Raw genomic sequence first — 25,300 nt, forward strand, 5'->3', positions numbered from 1 at the left:
TTTTCTTTATTATAAATGACTGCAATTACAAAACTAAAAACTCATTTCCATTTGCATGCTATTTATATGGGAACAGTGAAACAATAGTCATGGTAAAAAAAAATCGATGCCAATTAGCTTTTTTTTTTCTTTTTATGTGAAAGGTAGAAAATCTAATTCATCCACATAACAACCCATAATCTGTATGAAATGATGTTCTTGTTCCCCTTTTACAGACCAGGGGCCAAAAGTATCTTTAAAAAATGTGATTGCTTTTAAGCATATTTGGAGATCAGTTGTAAATGCTTACCGTTTTCGTCTCTTGTCATGATAACGCCAGAAGACTGTGAGGGTGGACTTATAGTACCGACGGCATTTCTTGCAATTATTCTGAACTCATATCGGTCCCCGGGACTAAGTCCCGTGACTGTGTACTGACATTCACTGACATCGGTAAAGTTGCATCTGACCCAACGATCGCTCCCTTGCCGTTTCTCAATGCTGTAGGCCACGATCTTACTGCCTCCATCACGCAGTGGTGGGTTCCATTTAAGTGTGATGGTTTCCCGGGTGACATCAATGTAGTCAGGAGTGCCAGGTGGGTCTAAAAAATTATGTGGAAATTAACTATCATTTCTGTAATCCATTTCTGAAATTAATTCATTCACAATGGAAGAAAAAAATGCTCATTTTAATTTCAATTTTTGTCAATAGCTAAGCTTTTAAGAAGAACTTGAAATTACTTTATTAGACTGACTTAAAATCCTCCCCCTTGCTTTACTTGACCAGCTCTCCAGTGGACAAAAGATAGGTGAGAAGGTGATATGTGGAAGAAAAGCAGGGTTTGATTTACTTGTTAGTAGGAGATTCAGTTGCTGAACTAAATATATTCGATTAATACTCAGTTACTTACCTACTGGAGAAACAGCTAAAGTAAATTTGCTTGGGTCACTGGGCGCGCTTAGGCCAGCAGAATTTTCAGCATATACACGGAACTGGTAATCTAGGCCTTCCATTAGTCCGGTAGCTCGGTATTCTCTACCAGATATTGGCGATGTGTTAACTCTTTGCCAGAGGATGCTATTTCTTTCTTTCTTTTCAACATGGAATCCAGTAACTTCTGAACCACCGTCATAAACTGGAGCATCCCAAGTTAGTGACATGCCATCGGAAGTCACATTGTATACAACTGGCTTTCCTGGGGGGCCAGGAATCCTGAACTGGTGTTTTGCCACAATAATGTTTGAGACAAGTGGCTGGCTGACTCCGTATCTGTTTTCCGCCCTAACCCTAAACTGGTACTCAGCATCTTTGACTAGATTAGGAACTTTGAAAGTTGTCCTGGCAACACTTGAACACACCATCTTCCAATTAGCTTGTGAAGCTTCCCGCTTCTCAATGCTGTAACACGTAATTTCTCCTCCTCCATCATCTTCGGGCGCGTCCCATGACATGATGACACTGTCAGCCTTGATTTCATCAAATCGAATGGGCCCTTTGGGCTTTGACGGTGGGCCAAGTGTGATGATTGTAATGGGATATGAGTTTCTGCAGACTGCATTATCAAGAATAAGGGTGTATTTCCCTCCGTTCTCCTTCTTGACATTCTTAATACTCAAAGTAATTTTGTTTTCGGTTTTACTGAAACGAACATACTCGGTTTCTTTCAATGGCAAACCATCTTTCAGCCAACTGATAGATGGTTTGGGTTTTCCTTTATAAGGTAATTCGAGGTGCACATTATGCCCAATTCTCACAGCGACTTGTGCCCCAGGGATATCTGACAGGTCAACTTCAGGTGTAATCACAAGTTCTTTCACTGTAATTGGCCCAATAGTGACAGCATCACTCAGTCCTTTGTCATTTTTGGCAAACACTCTGAATTCCAGGACTGACTGTTCCTTAAGTTGGCTAACTTCAATTTCACAGGTCTTACTTACACCAGCACGTGACCATGTTTGTTCACCTTTACCTTTCCTTTCCACAACGTATTCTGTGATGACGCTACCACCATCAAAATCAGGCTTGGTCCAGCTCAGGGTAACAGATGTTTTTGTTGAGTCTTTCACTGACAGATCACGTATGGGAGCTGGGACTTCAGCAGCCTTCACTGGCTCTGTAGTTTCACAGGGTTCCCCAATTCCAATCTCATTTTCTGCAAGAACTCTGAAGAAGAATGGAGTTTTCTCTGACAAATCTGTTATCTTAAAGGATGTACTGGTACATTTGTGTGATACTGAAGACCATGTTCTCTTGGTGGCATCTCTCTTTTCAATGACATAATTAATTATGGGAGATCCTCCATCAATGAGAGGAGGATCCCAGAACAAAGTGACTGTGCCTTGAGAAACATGTTTCACCTGTAGTTTCTGGCAGGCGGCTGGCGTATCAAGCACTTTAACACTCACAGTTGAAGACTTTGGTTGACCAACGCCATTTTCTATTGTGAGAATATATTTTCCTGTGTCATTGCGAGTGACTTGAGGAATTGTGAGTAATGAAGATGAATCGGTGTTTTGAATGTTATATCTGGCATCACTGCTGAGATTCTTCTCATCTTTTCTCCATATGACAGTAGGTGGAGGTCTGCCTTTGAAGGGAATCAACACTTGTACATCTTCACCAGCTTTAGCTATAACAGAGGTTCTGAGAGCCACATCTAGGTCGATCTCTGGTTCCTCTGTAGACATAAAATGGACAGATATTTTGAATTTAAAAGCAAGAAAATGAATGATTTCCTAGAAGCACTGTCATAAAAATAAATAAATAAAACACAACCCTTCCAGTAGGTACATACCAAGTATATCTTTAGCTTGTACAGCTTCAGTCATTTCTATAGGTTCTCCTTGTCCGGCACAGTTTACAGCAGATACCCGGAAGTAGTAGTTGATTCCGGGTGTCAGGTTGGATACCACATATTCTGTAGTTCTGACCTCTCCCTTGGTAGAGACAACAGTCCATTCCTCTTCCTCTCCTTGCCTCATGGCGACAACATATCCAGTAACAGCACTGCCTCCGTCATAGACGGGTTTACTCCAGCCAAGAGTGATGGAGGATTTGGTTGAATCTGCGATTCTTATCTTAGCTGGTGGGCCTGGAGGGTCTGGAATGACCATTCAGAATACAGTGATTACACGATCAGGTATAATTTAGGGACATGAAAGACACGGGTGAAGATGCTGCATTTATGAGCGCTTACCAATGGGATCAGCAGCTTTGTAGAAGTCAGATGGTTCAGAGAATGGACCCTGACCAGCAGCATTTACAGCGCAGACTCGGTATTGGTAGTCACTGTTTTCTGTTAGTCCAGTCACTTTCTCTCTGGTGTCACGGATAGTCTTCTTTGAGACCTTAAACCATCCTAGACTCTTCTTGTCTCTTTTCTCAAGGAAATAGCCGCTTACTTCACTACCACCATCGACAACTGGCCTGCTCCAGACAACAGTCATTGAATTCTTGGTAATCTTGGTCACCTCCGGTACGCCTGGAGGCCCAGGAGTAACTATTTGGAAAGGAAAAGGAAAATGAGTTTGAAGGATCGACATCATTGATAAATTCTACCATTCAATCTTCAAATCCTATGCAAGAATATTAGTTTCACTGACTACCCTTTCCCTGTGACAAAGATGACAGTGAGGGGAGATGTGAGACAAAAGAAACATTCTAAAAAAATCATTCTAAGAAAACATACAAGCTAGCACAGTAGTTCATTTGAAAAACTTCAAGCATTTGATTTCAGTTTCCTAATGAACCCATGTCTCACCAAAGGCATTCTTTGCTACCACTGGATCGGATTCCAGCGGATCACCAATTCCGTATTTGTTCACGGCTCGAACCCGGAAGATGTATTCATTTCCTTTGATAATTTTGGTGGTGGTTATGATGCATTCTTCCAAATTTTCAGACACAATAGACCATACAACACGGCTTGTCTCACGTTTTTCCACGATGTAGTGAGTGATTTTTGCACCACCATCATCCGCGGGAGGGCGCCAGAGAAGGGTTATTTTTTCAGCAGTGACCGTCTTAAATTCAATGGGACCACCTGGAGGTCCTGGTTTGTCTGTGAATGAAAGAAGAAAACAATAGGTCAGTACTTTTTTAAAATTGCTAAGTTTTAGGCAAAGAAAATATGACGTTGGCTATACTCAGCACCTACCCAGGATCTGTACTCTGATGGTGGCTGAGGCTGAACCCATGGCATTCCTTAGTTTTAGTTCATAGCTTCCACTATTAAGGCGACTTGCATCTTTGATGAGTATAGACGCAAGGTCGGTGGTATTTTCGACACATACCAGTGCGTTGGTTTGTAACTCTTTATCATCTTTATACCACTCAATCGTAGGCTCGGGTTTGCCAGAAATGCCAGCTCTGAGCTTCACAGATGTGCCTGCTCTGTATTTGACAACTTCTGTATATTCTAGAGGCAAATCAATTACGGGTCCACCTGTAGGAAAGACAGATGAGAAATATTTAAAAGATCACAAGGATGGAAAAAAATAATTGCAACTTCAAAGTAAGGTCATTGGCTTTTATTAAGTAATTATATGTATGTAGTAGTTCTAATTTGATTTACCTATTATTTTAAACATTTAAATTTTAGAAGCTGCGCTTCTATCCAGATGGGGAAGAGAGGTTGTGAGGAAGCTCTGTCCTCCAGTGATGCTGCACTAATCACACAGGACTTCACCGCCTTTGAAATGTATTTTAAAGTCTATCAGGTGTTTAATTCCAGGGACAAAGTGGGATACGGTAGTGAGAACATCCCTGAATAAGCTGCGGATTACATTTTCTCTCATTCTAGGTTTCTCCTTTCTTTTCCTCTGACTCCCCCCTATTTTTGCTATTTTCCCTTCCCAGTTCACTGACATCCAACTGTGGGCCATTCACGTCTGACTCTTAAAGTCTGAATTCTTTATATATTTCACTGGACAGATTTTCTGCCAGGCTGCTTAGAACTTTTGAGAAACAGAACTAAATTTGACTTGCTTCACAGTCTCACAATAGTGTCCCAAAAGCCTGATTCATAAAGAGCAGCCCTGGGATTCCGAGCATGAGGACGGGAGTGGATACTTTTCCCAGATACCAGAGAGACTCCTTGAACAAGGGGAACTTTTAGAGAAAGTGTCACAGAGTACCTAACCCTCATGAAATTTTAATTTTGAAGCCATTGTTGAGTTGAATGTGTTCCTGATTTTCCAGAATGGACAAGTATGAGTATTTTGGAATGACAGCAATGTAGAGAGAGTTCTGAAGGCTCTTTGAATTCCCACTCTACACTAATGAGCTGGTCCATGTTAGGGAAGTTACATAAGCACTCTAAACCTCAGTTTCTGTTCTGTAAAATGGACTCATGTTAGGGTTGTTAGAATTAAGGGAGAGAATTCATGGAAAATACCCAGTAAATGTTATCTGCTGCTGATACAATCATCATTAATGCCTCTGTTTAGTCTTTTACTTATTTAAGAGGAATAGTCTCTGGGCATTCAACCATGGTTTTAACTATTGACTCTGATAGTTTAAAATAGAAAAGGGAAAGCACCAACTCATACAATCAAAGAATTCCGAAGGGCTGAATTTGGAAGGGACTTGAGATATCCTGTAGTCCAAATCTCACATTTTGGAGTATTAAAATGTGGAGAGATTAAGGAATTCTCCTGAGACGCCCAGTTAGTTCACATACTTTCTTCTAAATATCTAATTAAGGTGCTTAGCAAACGATATTCCATAGATTAGGACCAGAAAAAGTATGGAAAAATACTGGGTTAAATTGCTATTGGGATTCGAAGTTCTAAAAATGCTTACCATAAGAATCAATGCATGTAATGGGGCCTACAACCTCGGATGGATTGCTGACTGAACCAACGGCATTCCTAGCAAAGACACGGAATTCATACTGGGAATTCTGAGTCAAGCCAGAGACGATGAATTGAGTCTCAATAACATTGGTGAAGCTGGCCTTGGTCCATCTGCCATCCGGAAGGTCTCGTCTCTCAACAATGTAGCCTGTAATCTTGCTTCCTCCATCGAAAGCTGGTTGTTGCCATGAGAGGCTGACAGAGTTCTTTGAAATATCAGTGATACGGACATTTCTTGGAGGCTCTGTGGTAATAAGAGAATGCAGATCAGTGGAACTTGTGTCAACATTATTTTGCTTTGCAGAAATAAGATTTGCATTTTTAAGTAGCCGGAATCCTCTTCCTCATGAAAAATACATACCACAGGCATCAATGGCTAGGACTGGTTCAGAAGGATGGCTCGGTTTTCCAATACCAGCAGCATTTTCTGCGTATACCCTGAATTCATAAATAAGTCCAGCACTGATTGTGGTGACTTTGAAGTGAGTTGTACGGATGACCAATTTGTTGGCTTTTTGCCACAAAACACTGTTTCTGTCTTTCATTTCCAGGTGATAGCCTATAACTGGACTGCCTCCATTGGACACTGGTTCATGCCAGCCCACGGTGATGCTTTCTCGAGTAACATTAGTGACCCATGGTGTAGATGGTGGTCCAGGTGTTGCTACAAAAGAGAGAAATCCCTTAGGTTAACACAGACACTTAAAACATTTATGTAAATGAAAACCTGGGATCTTAAAACTTTTGCAACTTACTGTATGGTAGTTTGACAACCACACACGCTGAATCTATGTGATCACTGATGCCAAAGCGGTTTTCTGCCTTGATGCGGAACTGGTATTCTTCTCCTGTGGTCAGTTTCATGATTTTAATCGTGGTTCTTGCAACTGTTGTAGATACTTCAGTCCACACTGCAGTACTCGTCTCTCTCTTGAGTACAATGTAGTTAGTAACTTGACTTCCGCCATCATACTTCGGCGGCTCCCATTTGAGAGTCACACTTTCTTCTGTTATATCGCTAATAACAACAGGGCCAGTTGGGGGACCAGGCCTGTCCAGTACAATGATGTTAATGAAAGCTTTGGTTGTTCCACTGGAGTTGGCAGCAGTGATCTCGTATCTTCCAGCATCAGTGGTAACGCTTTCTTTGAGATTGATGGTCAGGTTCTCAGCAGTAACTTCAGTATTAAATCTCATGGTTGCCTTCAGGGGGACACCGTCTCTTGATAAGGTCACTTTGGGCAGTGGTTTTCCAGAAATTGGAATGTCAACTTTAAGGTTTGAACCAGCTCTCACATACACAGTATGACTTGGGAAATTCTTCATATCAATTTCAGGTGGTTCTGAAAAATAAGAGTATGGCAGATGAAGGCGAAAAAGAGTCCCTAAAAATTATATCAATAGAAACCATCTCAAATTTTGCTTCTACATAAAATTAGACATACCTAGTTGTTCTTTAATAAGAACAGGAAGCAGGAGCTCTCTTGGGTCGCTGAGACCAGCTTGATTTTCAGCAAACACCCGGAAAAAGTATTCAGAATTCTCCCTCAGACCAGAAACAATGTGGTGGGTTGACTTTACCACTGCACATCTAACCCAATTTTTCTGCCCCTTTTCTAATGCTTCAACGACATAATGTACAATTCTGCTTCCACCATCGTGTTCTGGCTTCAACCAGGTCAGGGAAACACTATCTCTGGATACACCTGTTACTCCAAGTTTTTCGGGTGGGCTTGGTTTTTCTGAGAAAGTAAAACATCAGAAGAAAGGGATTATTACAACATTTTCCCCCCATGTGTTCTTTCTGCATTATCAAAGAAAACTTTAGGAAGGCCACATACTTCCTTTGAGTCTCTCTTACTTTTTAACTAATTTGGCTTCTAAGCCAAGTGAATTTCCCCAAGCTTTGGCAGTACATGTCATAGTATGTCGTAGCATCCAAATTCAAATTAAGTGTCAAGTGACTACATTAAATGGTAAAATTTATCTCAAATTTATCATGGGTATAAAAGTGAGGAATAAGATGAACAATCTTAAAAGAAACTTCTGCACACACATGCTATATATACGTGCAGTCAAATTCAGTTATATTTAAATTCAACATACATGATCTAATGCCAGCTATGTAAATTTCCGCATTTGTTTAATCAACAAAGAACTTTCTCTGCAGAGATTTCATGTTGTGCTATTGTATGAATTATTTGAGGTGTGAACCAAAAGCCTTTAAAATTAAGTGAGACGAATTAGAATGATTCATAGTATTCTAGGAAAATTACTATGGATATATAGATGTTCTTTGTTCTTAAAACATACCTGTTATTTTTACGCCTTCCTTTGTTTCAGCTGGTACACCAACACCAAACTCATTCTCTCCAGAGACTCGGAAGTAGTAAATTGCCCCTTCTTGTAAGTTGGTGATTTTGTAGGAGAGGCGGTTACAGTTGTTGGTCACAGAGACCCATGCTTTCTTACTGGCCTCACGTTTTTCTATGTGGTAATTCTTCACTGGTGCTCCACCATCGTTTTCAGGAACATCCCAGGATAACACTGCAGACTCTTTGGTTATGTCATGTACAGTGATATTGGTTGGAGGACCAGGAGAATCTAAAACTTTGACAACTAAGGTCAGTGAAGCAGCATTCACAGTATTCTGAATTGTTACTGTGTATTTTCCGGAATCATTTCTGTTGGCATTTTCAATAGTAAGTGACGTACGAGAGTCTGTGGAATCAATATAAGCTCTAGTGCGGAGGTCACTGTCTGGCTTACTCCACAAGACACTAGGTGCTGGTCTTCCCCGGAAAGGTACGGTCATGGTAAATGAGGCACCGGCCTTGACAATCAAGGTCTTCTTCATTTCACTGTCAAGATCAAATACAGGTTCTTCTTCTCTTTCTTTTGCTACTTGGGGATCGGAGCTATCACTGGGATCACTAGCACCAACCTTATTGATAGATCTTACTCTAAACACATACTCGGCTCCTGTTGTTAGTCCGCCTGTGGTATATTCTGTGCCTCTTAAGTTCTGAATGGCAGTCTCCCACTCAGTTTCATCAGATTTCTTATATTCTACAGTGTATCCAGTTACTGGGGCCCCGCCATCAAACAAGGGCTTAACCCAGCTAATAGTTATATTTGTCTTGCCTGAGTCCACAATTTTGGGTTTGGATGGAGGAGATGGCAAGAATACTGGATCTTCTGCCCGAATTAAGGGAGAGGTTTCACTTGGAAGGCTCAGGCCAGCAGCATTTTCTGCATAAACTCGGTACTCATATTCACATCCTTCCCGAAGTCCGGTTGATTTCACTCTCAGGTCATAAACTGGTTTTTTGTTTACACGCACCCATCGTAGGCTGTTTTTCTCTCGCCTTTCAATTATATATCCAGAGATTTCACTGCCTCCATCACTCTCCGGTCTTGACCAGCAAAGGGTCATGGACTCTTTGGTCACAGATGTAATTTCCAGAGATGTGGGTGGACTTGGAACTGTAAATGGGTCTAGTGCCTTTACTGCCACGCTCTCTAGGGGCTCACCAACACCGTATTTATTAACACCTGTTACTCTAAAGATGTATTCGTTGCCTTTGAGTAACTTGGTTACTTTACAGGATGTTGTCCTTAATTCTCCTTCACATATTGTCCATGCGAGGTGGCTTGTTTCACGTTTTTCTACAATGTAATAGTCGATATCTGCACCACCATTTTCTTGGGGCGGTCCCCAGGAAAGTGAGCATTTCTCAGCTGTGAGGCCATTTATTTCAAGTGGTCCTGCTGGTGGGCCAGGCTTATCAAGTACCTTGCAGTTAACTGCCATAGACCGAGTTCCTGCAACATTCTTTAGTGTTAGTACATACTGGCCAGTGTCTCGTCGGATACAGTCTTTCACTGTTAACGAAGTATTATAGTCTGTCGAGACAATTTCTGTTCTTGCTCTTTCTTCAATTTCTACCCCATCCTTGGCCCAGGAAATTACCGGCAGAGGTCGCCCTGCGATGTCTGCATTTATCTTAAGGACCTCTCCAGCTTTGACAACAATAACATCTCGGAACTTGACATCCATCATAATTCTTGGAGCCTCAACATCGTCTTTAACTGTAATAGGCCCAGTGGATTCAGATGGTTCACTAACTGAGTCAGCTGCATTCTTTGCAAAAACCCGGAATTCATAACGCTGATCTTCAGTAAGTTCAGTTACTTCAAAGTATGTTTCTTGTACGTTAGTAAAATTGCACTTCAGCCATCGGCCATCTGGTAGTTCTCTACGTTCGATAATGTATCCTGTGATCTTAGCTCCACCGTCGTAATGTGGTTTAGACCATTTAAGCGACACTGATTTTCTTGTGATATTTGTGACTTCAGGTTGTCCAGGAGGATCACAGGGATCTCTTGCAGGGACTGGTTCACAAGATTTACTGCATTTACCAATTCCAGCAATGTTCTCAGCATATACACGATACTCATACATCAGTCCTTCATCAAGGCCGGAGACTTTCATTTGTGTATCAGCGATGAGGATTTTATTTGCTTTTGACCAAAGAATGCTGCTTCTCTCTTTATATTCAAGGTGATAGCCAATTACTCGACTTCCTCCATCATTAACTGGCACTTGCCAGCTTACAATCATGGTAGATTTTGTGGCATGCACAACTTTAGGAGTGCCGGGAGGACCTGGAGGGCTGAATGGATACTCTGCAACAACAGGTTTAGATTCACTGTAGGAGCTCTTGCCATAGCGGTTTTCTGCACAAACACGGAACTGATACTCACTTCCTGTTGTCAGACGAACTATTTTAATGGATGTTCTCGCAACTGCCTGTGAAACTACATGCCATGTGGTAGAAGTGGTTTCTCTCTTTTCGACGATGTAATTGCTAATTTGGCAGCCACCGTCATATTCTGGAGGACTCCAGGAAATTGTTACATTGTCACAGCTAACTTCATCAATGAGAACAGGTCCTGGAGGCCCTGGTTTGTCGAGGACAATTACAGTTATAGGAACTGTTATGGATCCAGCACTGTTCGAAACACATAATTCGTAAGTTCCAACATCTTCCCTGGAAGCTTCCTTAATAGATAGTGATGTTACAGTCTTTGAAGAAGAAACATTGACCCTTGTGGTTTCTTTAAGAATCTGACCATCCTTTTTCCAGCTTACAGTAGCTTGAGGTCTTCCTTTAAATGGAACATCAATCTTAAGTTGGTCCCTAGCCTTTACATTGAAAGTATTGAAAGGAAGCTCGACGGAGGGCTTTATTTCAATATCCCTTGCAACTACTGGCACTCCAAGTTGTCTCGGATCACTCCTTCCCTTTTCATTGACTGCAGCTACCCTGAAGGTATACTCTTCTCCCGCAGTTAGGCCAGATATAGTCGCTTCTAGAGTCTTAACTTGTGTGCAAGTGCTCCATTTTTCACTCCCTTTAGTCTGCATTTCAACTACATAACCAGTAATTTTGCTGCCACCATCACTTTCTGGCTTCTCCCACTTGATTGTAGCTGTGTTACGGGTCACATCAACAAGAGTCACTCTTCCGGGTGGGAGGGGTGGTTCAGAAGCTTTAACGGGTTCAGTCGTTTCAGCTGGCAAACCAATCCCGTATTCATTGGAAGCCAAGACTCGGAAGTAGTAAGAACATCCCTCCTGTAGATTTTCAATTTTAAAAGTATTCTTCGTGCAATTGTTTGTAACAGTAGCGTATGCTTTTCTTGTAGTTTCTCGTTTTTCAACAATGTAGTTTGTAATCTTAGCTCCGCCATCAATAAGTGGTGGCTCCCAAGACAATGTCACCGAATCTTTCTTTATTTCTCTTACATTTAAATTCACAGGGGCGCTTGGCGAGTCAAGAACTCTGACGTTAACAAAAGCTGTTTTGGAGCCGCTGTTATTTTCTAGTGTCAGATTATACCGACCGCTATCAAATCTGGTAACATTATCAATTACCAACATTGTGTAGGAGCTGGTCACCTCGATCTGGGCCCTCTCTGTGAGAGTGCCTTCGGCCTTTTCCCATTTAACTTCAGGTTCTGGTCGACCTTTGATTGTGACAAATAAGCGTAAAGTAGCACTTGCCCGCAGAATGACCACCTTTCTGAGATCAGCATCAAGTTCTATTTCTGGCGGCTCTAGCCTCTCTTTAGCAACAACTGAGCCAGGTATAGTTGCAGGTTCACCTACACCTTCAGAATTGATGGCACAAATACGGAAGTTATACTCAGTATTTTCTTTTAGCTTGGTCACTGTGAACTGCTTTCCTTGTAATCCTGTCGGTGGAGTGCAGGTTGTCCATTCATCAGCAGCGGCTTCTTTGACCTCCACCATATAGCCCTTAACAGGTGCACCACCATCATAAATTGGCTTACTCCATGCCAGGGAGACAGAAGATCTGGAAGTGTCTGTCACTTTTGGATTACTTGGTGGACCTGGTGGATATAAGGTATCACATGCACGATAGAAAACAGATGGCTCGCTGGGTTCACCCACACCAGCTGCATTTTCAGCAGCGACTCTGAACTCATAGGAATGACCTTCGGTAAGGCCAGTTACTCTGAATCGGAGATCTGTTAGAGTTTTCTTGTTGCACTTGGTCCATCTAATGCCTTCCTTATCTCGTTTTTCAAGAATGTAGCCCTCAATTTCGGCACCTCCATCATCCACTGGGCGTGCCCATGTTACTACCATAGAATCTTTGGTGATTGCTGAGGCTTCAGGGGGTGAAGGAGGACCTGGTGGCTTATACGGATTACAGGCTATAACAGGCTCAGATTCCAAGGGCTCTCCAATTCCATATTTATTCACAGCCATGACACGGAAAATGTACTCATTACCAGGAAGAAGTTTAGTGACTTTGTAGTTAAGGGCCTGTACCTCAGTTGAAACCTGGGTCCAGGAGAGTCTACTTGTTTCTCTCTTTTCAATGATGTAATGTGAAATATTAGCACCACCGTCCTGTAAAGGTGGGTTCCATGCCAGGTAACATTTCTCAGCAGTAACTCCAGAAACTTTCAGAGGTCCTTCAGGGGGCCCTGGCCTGTCAAGTACCTTTACAGTGATTGGTATGGACTTTGTACCGCCAACGTTGCTGAGTTTCAGAATATACTGTCCTCCATCAGTACGTATACAGTCTTTGACAACAAGAGTGGTTTTCTGAATAGTAGATTTAATTTCCATCCTAGCAGTCGTCTCTTCAAGCTCTTTTCCATCTTTTGACCAAACAATATCAGGTATAGGCTTGCCGCGGATATCAGCTTCAAGGACAAAAGTCTCTCCTGCACGAACAACGATTACGTCTTTATATTTTGGATCCAGGGAGGCGTTTGGTGCATCAATTTCATCTCTGGCAGTAATGGCACCAGTGCTTTCAGATGGTTCACTTAAGTTGCCAGCTGCATTTCTTGCAATTACTCTAAATTCATATCTTTGGTCTTCCACAAGTCCACTCACTGTAAATTCAGTTTCTAATACATTGGTAAAGCTGGCTTTCATCCAGCGTCCATCAGGTAGATCTTTCTTTTCTACAATATAACCTGTTATCTTGCTACCACCATCGTAGGCAGGTTTCTTCCATTTCAGTGTAACATTGTTTCTTGTGATGACAATGGCTTCAGGGCGACCAGGTGGGTCACATGGATCACGAGCAACAAAGCATTCTGATACTTTGCTAGGCTTGCCAATGCCAACAATATTTTCAGCAGAAACTTTGAACTCATACTCAAGGCCTTCATCGAGCCCAGTTGTTTTGAATTTGGTGTCTTGAATGGGAGTCTTATTCAATTTGACCCATAAAATGCTGTTCTTTTCTTTCTGTTCAAGATGGTAGCCAATAATTTTGCTTCCTCCATCATGAACTGGCTCATGCCACTGCACAATCATCTGATCTTTTGAAATGGATGTCACAAAAGGAGTTCCAGGTGGTCCAGGTTCTTTAAATGGATATTGTACAATAACTGGTTTGGAATCCAGAGGGGCACTCTTTCCATACCTGTTTTCTGCAAAAATTCTAAACTGGTACTCAGTGCCTGTTTTCAGTTTGGTTACTTTAATTGTTGTTCTCGCAACTGTTGCTGAGACCATGTGCCAAGTGGTGGTAGTTGTATCTCGCTTCTCTACAATGTAGTTGCTTATCTGGCAGCCGCCAGTATAGGCAGGAGGTTCCCAAGAGATGACCACAAAGTCTGCACTAACTTCGTCAAACCGAACTGGTCCAATTGGAGGTCCAGGCTTTTCCAAAACAATGATGGTGAGATTTTCTGTTGCCGTACCTGCACTATTTGTTGCTGTTATAGTGTATTTTCCAAAGTCATCTTTGTTACTTTCTTTAATGTGCAGAATCGTTGAAGTAGCTGTTTCATCAACATTTACTCTTGTTGTCTGTTTAAGAGGCTCACCATCTTTGACCCATGAAATGTTAGGTCTTGGTCGGCCAATTACTGGAATTTCAATTTTAAGATCTTCTCCAGCTTGGACAGTATATGTGTTAAATGGTAACTTAAAACTAGGCTGTATGGTCAAGTCCTTGGCTATGACAGGAACACCAAGCACTCTTGGATCGCTTTTTCCTTTCTCATTGTAAGCCTTGACACGGAACTGATATTCTTGTCCAGAACTCAAACCAGTAACCACTGCATTGCAGACTTTGGATTCGGCCACAACACTCCATTTTTCTGTTCCTTTGGGCTGCATTTCAACAACATAACCCAAGACTCTGCTGCCACCGTCATGTTCAGGTTTCTCCCACATCAGCGATGCACTGGTCTGGGACACATCAGTGAGTGTCACTTTTCCTGGTGGGGAAGGAGGTTCAGCGGCTTTCACAGCATCAGCGGTTTCCACTGGAACACCAACTCCAAATTCATTTTCCGCCATAACTCTAAAGTAATAAATGGCTCCTTCTGTAAGATTCTCAACTTTAAAGCTGGTTTTGCTGCATTTGCTACTCACGTTAGCATATGCTTTTCTGGTTGACTCACGTTTGTCAATAACATAGTTCTTCACCTTTGAACCCCCATCAATGATGGGTGGTTCCCATACCAGCAGGACAGAATCTTTTTTCACTTCTTTGACTGCCAAATTTTGTGGTGGTCCTGGGGTGTCAAGAACTTTCACAGTTACGAAAGCAGATTTAGACCCGCTGCTGTTTTCCAGCTTGAGAATGTATTTTCCAGCGTCATTTCTATCACAGTTATCTATTGATAGTTGGGTATAGTTTACCCCCTTTTCAATTTGGACCTTATCTGTGAATTCACCTTCCTCTCGAGACCAGGTGATCTCAGGTGTTGGGCGACCTTTGAATGGAATGTGAATTCTGGCAGATCCACCAGCTCTTACAACTATTCCTTTCCTTAATTCAGAGTCAAGATCAAGTTCAGGTGCTTCAAGTTTATCTTCTGGTTTCACAGTACCAGGAACTGATGTAGCCTCACCTAAGCCAACTTTATTGAGGGCAGAGACTCGTATTTTATACTCTTGGTGCTCAGTGAGTTTTGCAATTTCAAATCGAGTGGCTCTCAGGCCAGTCTGTGGAGTAACTATTTGCCATTCTTCTTCATCTGCTTTACAGATTTCTACTACATATCCAAGGATCTCACTGCCACCATCATAGATGGGCTTACCCCAGGCAAGTGTGATTGAATTTTTAGTGGTGTCTACAATGTGTGCATTGGTGGGTGGTCCAGGTTTGAATACAGGATCACAAGCTTTATAATAAACTGTAGCTGGACTTGGTTCTCCAACCCCAGCAGCATTTTCTGCAGAGACTCTGAATTCATACTCATGATCTTCTGTTAATCCTGTTACTCTTAGACGCAAATCTGTAATGCGGCGTTTATTACATTTTATCCACCTAATGCCACTTCTATCTCTTTTCTCCACAATGTAACCGATAATCTCACTTCCACCATCACTATCTGGACGGTTCCAACAGACAGTCATGGAGTCCTTGGCAATGTTGGTGACTTCCAGGCTTTTTGGTGGTCCAGGAAGCACAAATGGATTTTTCATTAGTACTGGTGCAGATTCCAAAGGCTCTCCAACTCCATACTTGTTGACAGCCATTATGCGGAAAACATATTCATTCCCTTCTAAGAGTTTAGTAACTTTCAGAGAATTGGTCACAACTTCTGAAGCAACAACAGTCCAGGCAAGTCGACTTGTTTCTCTCTTTTCAACGACATAGTGAGAAATATCACTGCCACCATCTTGAAGTGGTGGAGACCATGTTAAAGTGCATTTTTCAGAAGTGACTCCGGTAACCTGGACTGGACCTTCTGGAGGTCCTGGTCTGTCCAATACTTTTACATTTACTGGGAATGACTTAGAACCTGCAACATTGGAAGCTCTTAAAATATACTGTCCACCATCAATTCTAATGGCATCTTTTACAATAAGTAAAGCCTTGAAATCTGTGTTTTTTATTTCACATCTGGCAGATTCTTCAATTTCCTTATCTCCTCGTAACCACTCAATGGTCGGTAGGGGCTTTCCATGGACATCAGCCTCAAGCCTGAACGTTTCTCCAGCATTTACCACAATTGTGTCTCTGAATTTTGGATCCATTGAAATTCTTGGAAGTTCAACCTCATCCCTGGCAGTTATTGGTCCAGTACTGTCAGAGGGTTTACTTATTGTACCAGCTGCATTCTTTGCAATGACTCTGAACTCATATCTTTGATCTTCAGTAAGACCGGACACAGTAAATTGAGTTTCAATGACATTTGTGAAGCTGGCCTTCATCCAGCGACCCTCAGGCAAATCACGTTTCTCTACAATGTAACCTGTAATCACACTTCCACCATCATAAGCAGGTTTGGTCCACTGTAAAGTGATTTCATTTCTTTTAACCATTATTGCTTCTGGGGTTCCTGGTGGGTCACAAGGATCTCTGGCTACGTAGCATTCGGAATTCTTGCTTGCTTTACCTACACCAACAATATTTTCAGCATAAACTCTGAATTCATATTCAATGCCCTCTTCAAGATTGACTGCTTTAAACTGAGTGTCATGAATAATAGTTTTGTTGACTTTTGTCCACAAAATACTATTTCTTTCCTTTCTCTCAAGGTGGTAACCTATGACTGGGCTTCCACCGTTATTGATTGGTTCATGCCACTGAACGACCATGGAGTCTTTGGAAATGGCTGTGACAAATGGTGTGCCTGGAGGGCCTGGTTCTTTGTAGGGATATTGAGCTACAATTGGATCAGACTCCAAGGCAAAGCTTTGTCCGTATCTGTTTTCAGCAAATATTCTGAATTGGTATTCTGTACCAGTTTTCAGTTTGGTCACTTTGAGCGTGGTTCTGGCAACAGTAGCAGAAACAGTATCCCATACTGTGGTGGTTGTATCTCTTTTCTGAACAATGTAGTTGGTGATCTGGCAGCCCCCTGTATATAATGGGGGATTCCAAGATAAAGTAATACTTTCAGCACTGACTTCATCAAATTTAACAGGTCCTTTTGGAGGATCAGGTTTATCTAGAGTTATAATTTCAATGGATGCTGTTTTCTGACCTACAACATTAGTCACTGTGATTCCATAATGTCCACCATCATCCTTATGAGTTTCTTTAATGCTGAGTACAGTGAGGTCAAGTGAATCAGTAACATTGACTCTTGTGGTCTGCTTCAGTGGAAGACCATCTTTAGTCCAGGTAACGGTTGGCTTAGGACGTCCAGAAATTGGCACCTCTATTTTCAAATCTTGGCCGACCTGTACACTGTAATTGTTGAATGCAGGTCTTACATCTGGCTCAATGACCAGATCTTTGGCAACTATTGGAACTGCAAGGGACCTAGGATCACTTCTTCCCTTTTCATTCACAGCAACAACTCTAAAGAGATACTCTTCTCCCTGAGTTAGGTTAGTAATTACTGCTTCAAGGGACTTGACTCGAGCACATTCTGACCATTTCTCGCTGTGTTTAGCTTGCATTTCCACAATATACTGAATGATTTTACTGCCACCATCATGTTCAGGCTTTGTCCAACTCAAGGAAACACTGTTTCTGGTAACATCATCCACAGTTATTTTTCCTGGAGGTTGTGGGACTTCTGCAACCTTAATAGGATCAGCAGTGTGGGCGGGAAGGCCAATACCGTACTCGTTCTCAGCTGTGACTCTAAAGTAATAACTGCAGCCTTCTTGGAGTTGCTCAATCTTCCAAGAATTCTTATGGCAGTTTGTTACCACTGCAGCATATGATTTTCTTGTGGCTTCACGTTTCTCAACAATGTAATTTTTTATTTTGGATCCCCCATCCAACAGAGGAGGTTCCCATGTAATTGATACTGAGTCTTTTGTGATTTCTGTGACTTTCAGGTTAACAGGCGGACTTGGTGTGTCCAGGACTCTCACAGTAACAAAGGCAGACTTCGTTCCACTGCTGTTTTCTAATGTGAGTGTATATTTTCCACTATCGTAGCGGTTGACATTGTCAAGAACAAGAGAGGTGAAACTGCTAGTGACATCAATTATAGCTGCATCTCGGATTTCACCATCCATCTTCCCCCATTTAACTTCTGGTGTAGGACGACCTTTAATAGGGACAAAGAGCCTTAAGGAGCCACCTGCCCTTATATTTATAATTTTTCTTAGTTCTAGGTCAAGTTCAATGTCCGGTGCTTCTAATTTTTCTTCAACTATAACAGGTCCAGGGACATCAGCATGTTCTCCAACTCCAGCTTTATTAACAGCACAGATACGGAAATTGTATTCATGCTTTTCCAACAGCTTTTCTACTTCTATATTTGTTTTATTGATTCCAGTTGGTGGAGTGCACATGGTCCATTCACCAACACTCACGTCACATTTTTCAACAATGTAGCCTTGAATTTCACAGCCACCATCATATATTGGTTTGCTCCAAGAAAGGAAGACAGAAGATCTGGTAATATCTATGACTTTGGGATTGTTTGGAGGTCCTGGTTTATAAATAGGATCACAAGCCTTTTGGTAACCAGAAGGCAGGCTTGGTTCACTAAGTCCAGCAGCATTCTCGGCTGAGACTCTGAATTCATAATTGTGATTTTCTAGGAGTCCAGTTACTCTCAAGCGCAATTCCCCAATCAGGCGTTTGTGGCATCTTGTCCATCTAACGCCCTCCTTATCGCGTTTTTCAAGAACATATCCAAGAATTTCACTGCCACCATCAGATTCTGGTCTTTCCCATACAACGATCATTGAGTCCTTGGTCACTGTTGTGATTTCTGGGGCCTTTGGTGCATCTGGCACTACAAATGGATTCTTGGCAATCACTGGCTCAGATTCTAGTGGTTCACCAACACCATATTTGTTTACAGCCATTATACGGAAAATATATTCATTGCCTTCGAGAAGCTTAGTAACCTTGCAGCTGAGAGTTTGCACGTTGGCATCAACCAGAGTCCAAACTAAGCGGCTGGTTTCTCTCCTCTCCACAATATAATTTATGATGTCACTCCCACCATCCTGTAGTGGGGGTTTCCAAGCTAGTGTGCATTTTTCTGCTGTCACTCCTGATACTAGAACAGGTCCCTCAGGTGGTCCTGGTCTATCAAGAACTTTGACATTTACAGTAACTGACCTCTCCCCTGCAACATTTTTGGCCTTCAGTATGTAATTTCCACTGTCATTGCGTATTGCTTCCTTTACACTGAGACTCGTGGCAAAGTCAGTGCTCTTTATTTCTAATCGAGCTGTATTTGAAAGCTCCTGATCACCTTTTACCCACTGAATGGTCGGTATTGGTTTGCCATGAACATCTGCATCAATCTTGAACGACTCACCAGCATGAACTACAATTGTGTCTTTGTATTTTGGATCCATACTTATTCGTGGTGGCTCTACCTCGTCTCTTGCTGTTATTGCTCCTGTGCTTTCTGAAGGCTCACTAAACACTCCTGCAGCATTTCGAGCTATTACCCGGAACTCATATCTGTGATCTTCAACTAGGCCAGTTACTTCAAACTGAGTGTCAATGACATTTGTAAAACTGGCTTTCATCCAGCGCCCCTCAGGCAATTCTTTCTTCTCTACAATATAGCCGGTGATCTTGCTTCCACCATCATAAGTAGGTTTCTTCCACTGGAGAGTCACGGAATTTCGTGTGACAATAATTGCTTCTGGCCGCCCTGGTGGATCACATGGGTCACGAGCCATATAGCATTCTGACACCTTACTTGGCTTGCCGATGCCCACGATGTTCTCTGCAGAGACTCTAAATTCATATTCAATGCCTTCATCGAGGCCAGTCGTTTTAAACTTGGTTTGAGGAATGGGTGTTTTATTCAACTTCACCCAGAGGATACTGTTTCTTTCCTTGCGTTCCAGATGATAGCCAATGACTTTGCTACCCCCATCACTAACTGGCTCATTCCAGTGTACCTCCATGCTGTCCTTGGAGGAGAGCATTACAAATGGTGTGCCAGGAGGACCAGGAACTTTGAATGGATACTGGGCTATGATAGGCTCCGAATTGAGGTAAGTGCTCTTTCCATATCTGTTTTCAGCTGCAATCCTAAACTGATACTCACATCCAGTCTTTAATCTGCAAGCCTTTATTGTTGTCCTTGCAACAGTCGCTGACACAATTTGCCAGGTGGTTGTGGAAGTGTCCCGTTTTTCTACAATGTAATTATTGATAGAACTCCCACCATCATACTTAGGTGGGCCCCAGGAAAGAGTAATACTATCAGCTGTCACTTCCTCCATTTTAACTGGTCCAGTTGGAGGCCCTGGTTTGTCAAGAACAATAATGTTAAGGGTTTCAGTAGCTTCACCAGCCGAGTTAGTCAGTTTAACTGTGTAATGTCCAACATCTTCTCGGCAGGCTTCCTTTATTGTCAATAGTGAATTATTTTCTGTGCTCTCTGCATTTACTCTAGTTGTCTGCTTCAGTGGTACGTCATCTTTATGCCAGGTTACAGCAGGTGTAGGGCGTCCAATGAATGGAACATCAACTTTTAGGTCTTCACCTGCCAGTACAGTGAAAGTATTGAACAGGAGTTTGAAGGCTGGTGGAATGACAAGATCTTTGGCAATTACTGGAACACTCAGTTGTCTAGGATCACTGATGCCCTTTTCATTCTGAGCCGAAACACGGAAAGAGTATTCTTCACCCTGAATTAATCCGGTTATAGTGGCTTCAGTGACTTTGACTGTGGCACATGTGGCCCATTTGTCACTACCTTTGCTCTGCATCTCAACAATGTAGCCTAGAATTCGGCTGCCTCCATCATGTTCTGGTTTTTCCCAAGACAGTGACACACTATTTCTGGTGACATCCACCAAAGTTATTTTTCCTGGAGGAAGGGGTCGTTCTGATGCTTTCACAGACTCTGCAGTTTCAGCGGGCAACCCAATGCCATATTCATTTTCAGCGAGAACCCTGAAGTAGTAACTACACCCTTCTTGAAGCTGGTCTACCTTCCAGGACGTCTTATGGCAGTTTGTTGCAACAGTTGAATATGCTTTTCTTGTTGATTCCCTCTTTTCAACAATATAGTTCTTTATTTTTGAGCCTCCGTCAAGGAGAGGAGGCTCCCATGTCAATGTGACAGATGACTTAGTGACCTCCTTTACCTTGAGATCCTGTGGAGGGCCTGGTGTGTCTAGTACTCTAACATTGACAAACGCAGACTTGCTACCTGAGCTGTTTTCAATAGTTAGTATGTATTTGCCACTGTCGAATCTGTTTACATTTCCAACAATAAGCAAGGTGTAAGAGCTTGTGGATTCAATGCTAGCTTTATCTAAGGATTCTCCATGTTCCCGGGTCCACTTCACCTCAGGTGCAGGCCTTCCTTTGATTGGAACAAAAAGTCTCAGGGTACAGCAAGCTCTTATAGTAACAACTTTACGCAGGTCAGCATCCAGTTCAATCTCGGGAGGCAGCATCCTCTCTTCAGCCTTTGGAGTTCCAGGAACAAGTGCAGGTTCTCCCATTCCTTCAGAATTCATGGCATAGATGCGGATTTTATATTCCTGATTCTCTACGAGGTTGGTGATGGTGTAAGAGGTTGCCTTGAGTCCAGCTGGTGGAGTGACAATCTTCCATTCATCCTCCTCTGGCAGGGCAATCTCAACAATATACCCAGTGATTTCTGAACCGCCATCGTAGATAGGCTTATTCCAAGCAATTGAAATGGATGATCTGCTCGAATCTAGAACACGTGGGTTACCTGGTGGGCCGGGCTTAAACACAGCATCACAAGCTTTATAAAATGGACTGGTAGAACTTGGTGCACTAATTCCAGCAGCATTTTCAGCCATAATCCTGAACTCATATTCATGTCCTTCTGTCAGTCCAGACACTTTATATCTTAGATCAGTAAGAGTTTTCTTGTTGCATTTCACCCAGCGTTGCCCAGCTTTATCACGCCGTTCTACAATATAATTGATGATTTCACTTCCACCATCAGAGTCAGGATGTCCCCAGCAGACAACCATCGAATCTTTAGTAATAGCTGTAACTTCAGGGTTTTTGGGTGGATCGGGGGGTCCATAAGGATTTACTGCAAGCACAGGCTCTGATTCCAGTGGCTCTCCAACTCCATATTTATTTACAGCCATGACGCGGAATATGTATTCATTGCCTTTCAGAAGTTTAGTGACCTTCAGTTTTGTCACTTGGACTTCTGAGGCTACATTTGTCCATGCCAATCTGCTGGTTTCACGTTTCTGAACTATATAGTAATCAATTTTGGCACCTCCATCATCCAGTGGAGGCAACCATGACAACACACATTTTTCTGATGTCACTTCAGATACAGCTAAAGGTCCTTCAGGTGGGCCTGGTCTATCAAGAACTTTGACATTGAAAATGTGTTTAGCAAACCCACCAGGATTCGTTGCTGTAAGGATATAGGCACCACTGTCCCTTCTTGATGAATCCTTGTTTATCAGGTAAGTAGAGAAATCTGCAATTCTTATTTCTAACTTTGCTGTGCCTTCAAGCTCCTTTCCATCTTTGGTCCATTCCATTGTTGGTGGTGGGCGACCTGAAACATCAGCTTCTAGCTTGAATGCTTCACCTGCTTTTAGTATTACTGTGTCTTTAAATTTCACATCCACCATTATCCTTGGTGCTTCAACGTCATCCCTGCACGTGATAGCATCTGATGGCTCAGATGGTGGACTAATAGCACCAGCAGCATTTTTGGCAATCACACGGAATTCGTAGGCAGCATCTTCTGTTAGGCCGCTGACCGTAAATTCATTCTCCAGAATGTTGCTAAAGTTGGCCTTCAGCCACCGCCCATTGGGAAGGTCTCTCTTTTCAACTATATAACTGGTAATTTTAAAGCCTCCAGTGTATTCAGGCTTAGCCCATTTAAGTGTCACTGTGTGTCTAGTAATATTTAGAGGAATTGGTTTCCCAGGTGGGTCAATGGGATCTAAAGCAAGCATAGGTTCAGATGGCTTGCTCGGCTTGCTTTTCCCTGCCATGTTTTCTGCAATCACTCGGAATTCATAAGCAATACCATCTGTAAGTCCACTTGATTTGAAAATGTTGCCTGGTACTAATGCTTTGCTCACAGTCTGCCAGAGAATACCATTTCGTTCTTTTCTTTCAACGTGGTATCCTAAAATGGGGCTTCCACCATCAGTAAGAGGCTCATGCCAGCTAATTGTCATTGAATCCTTGGTAACTGCAGTCACCTGAGGGGTCCCAGGAGGCCCAGGAACCTTAAATGGATAGTTGGCAACTATAGATGCAGATGTGATGCCTGGTCCCACTCCATATCTATTTTGAGCTTTTACCCGGAATTGATACTCCACTCCGGTAGTAAGGCGAGTGGCTTTATAGGTAGTGCGTATGACAGTGGTTGCTAATTCAACCCATGTAGTACTGTCTGTCTGTCGCATTTCTACTACATAGTTGCTTATTGGTACACCTCCATCGTTCTCAGGTGGGTCCCAAGAGAAGGTTACAAAATCAGATGAAACTTCATCGAATTTGATTGGTCCAGTAGGTGGCCCTGGGATATCGTGGACTTGAATGGTGATGACATCACCAACCTCTCCTACAATGTTCCTTGCTGTTAATGGATAGGGCCCGCTATCGCTTCTTACACACTCGTTGATATTTAAGATGGTTGAAGTGGCTGTATTTTCAAAATTAACTCTCTGTGTCTGTTTAAGAATCTGGTCTCCTTTTTTCCACGTAACCGTGGGCTTTGGCCGACCAAGCACTGGAATTTCCACTTTGATGTTCTCACCAGCTCTGGCGATGACTAGTTTCTGATAAATGCCACGAAGATCCAGTTCTGGAAGCGTGGTCTGCTCCTTGACAATGACGGGTCTGCTTTCTCTAGGGGCACTTCTTCCTGCACTGTTCACTGCCATCACCTGGAAGGTGTATTCTTCCCCTTCGGTTAGATTCTTCACGACACATTCTAACCCCTTCACGGTGCTGACATGGGTCCATTGGTCAGAGCCTTTTCTTTGGGCTTCGATCACATAGCCAGTGATCTTACTGCCACCATCGTGCTTTGGTTTAGGCCATGCCAGGCTGACTGTGCTCCTAGTTATGTCCATAATGTTCAGACTGTCTGGTGGGGACGGTGCTTCTGAGGCCTTCACAGGTTCTGTTGTTTCTGCTGGCTCACCAATTCCATATTCGTTTTCTGCCATCACTCTGAAGAAGTATTCACATCCTTCTGACAGGCCAGTAACTTTATATGTGCATTTATGGCACTTCGTGGTGACTGTGGAATAAGATTTCCGTGTTGCTTCTCGTTTCTCCACAATGTAGTTTGTTATACGGGAGCCCCCATCTATCAGAGGGAGGTCCCAGTGCAGGGTGACGCTGTCCTTTGTGATGTCTGTAGGCCTCAGGTTAAGGACGGGTCCTGGGGTATCCAGGACTCTGACATTAACAAAGCCACTTTTCTTCCCAGCAGGGTTTTCAATGGTCATGACAAATTTACCAGTGTCATATCTGTTACATTCTGGTATAATCAGAAGAGTAAATGATTCCGTGTTTTCAATGTTAGCTCGGTTTTTAAGGTTGATGTCATCTTTGGTCCATGTCACTTCAGGAGCAGGACGACCTTTAATGGGCACGAATATTCTAATACTGAGTCCCGCTCTAACAACAAGTGTTCTTCGAAGCTCGGCATCTAGTTCAAAATCAGGAGCCATTTCCCGTTCTACAATTTCAACATCTGTAATTATTGCTGGCTCCCCGATACCTGCATCGTTGATGGCTCTGATTCTAAAATTGTATTTTTCTTTAGTCTGAAGATCAGGGACAACAAATTGAGTGATTCGGACACCAGTTCCTGTTGTATCTTTTATCCAGGCCTCCTCTCCTACTTTTTGATGCTCTACGATATAGCCAGTGATTTCAAGTCCTCCATCATAATGAGGCTTGCCCCATGCTAAAGAAGCAGACTTTTTGGTAGTATCAGTGACACGTGCATTTGAAGGTGGGCCTGGGGGATCTGAAACAGAAGGAAAGACACAAAAGTGTATGTTAGGAGTTTGG

General features: G+C 42.6%; 1 protein-coding gene across 50 annotated transcripts in view; it reads right to left on the reverse strand.

Moving 5' to 3' along the window:
* TTN (titin) overlaps positions 1-25,300 on the reverse strand; it is a 270,562-nt gene that overhangs the window by 24,225 nt on the left and 221,037 nt on the right. For all 50 annotated transcript variants that reach the window (XM_057316425.1, XM_057316423.1, XM_057316417.1 and 47 more), the window contains 11 exons: positions 8,151-25,256; positions 7,283-7,579; positions 6,593-7,180; positions 6,199-6,501; positions 5,785-6,081; positions 4,139-4,426; positions 3,743-4,042; positions 3,179-3,481; positions 2,777-3,082; positions 893-2,659; positions 290-583 (listed from right to left, as the gene is read on the reverse strand). In XM_057316425.1, coding sequence (XP_057172408.1) covers positions 290-583; positions 893-2,659; positions 2,777-3,082; positions 3,179-3,481; positions 3,743-4,042; positions 4,139-4,426; positions 5,785-6,081; positions 6,199-6,501; positions 6,593-7,180; positions 7,283-7,579; positions 8,151-25,256 — 21,849 coding nt within the window. The remainder of the gene's footprint in view (positions 1-289; positions 584-892; positions 2,660-2,776; positions 3,083-3,178; positions 3,482-3,742; positions 4,043-4,138; positions 4,427-5,784; positions 6,082-6,198; positions 6,502-6,592; positions 7,181-7,282; positions 7,580-8,150; positions 25,257-25,300) is intronic.

Source organism: Ursus arctos, unplaced genomic scaffold, assembly GCF_023065955.2.
Source record: "Ursus arctos isolate Adak ecotype North America unplaced genomic scaffold, UrsArc2.0 scaffold_1, whole genome shotgun sequence".
NCBI lineage: Eukaryota > Metazoa > Chordata > Mammalia > Carnivora > Ursidae > Ursus > Ursus arctos.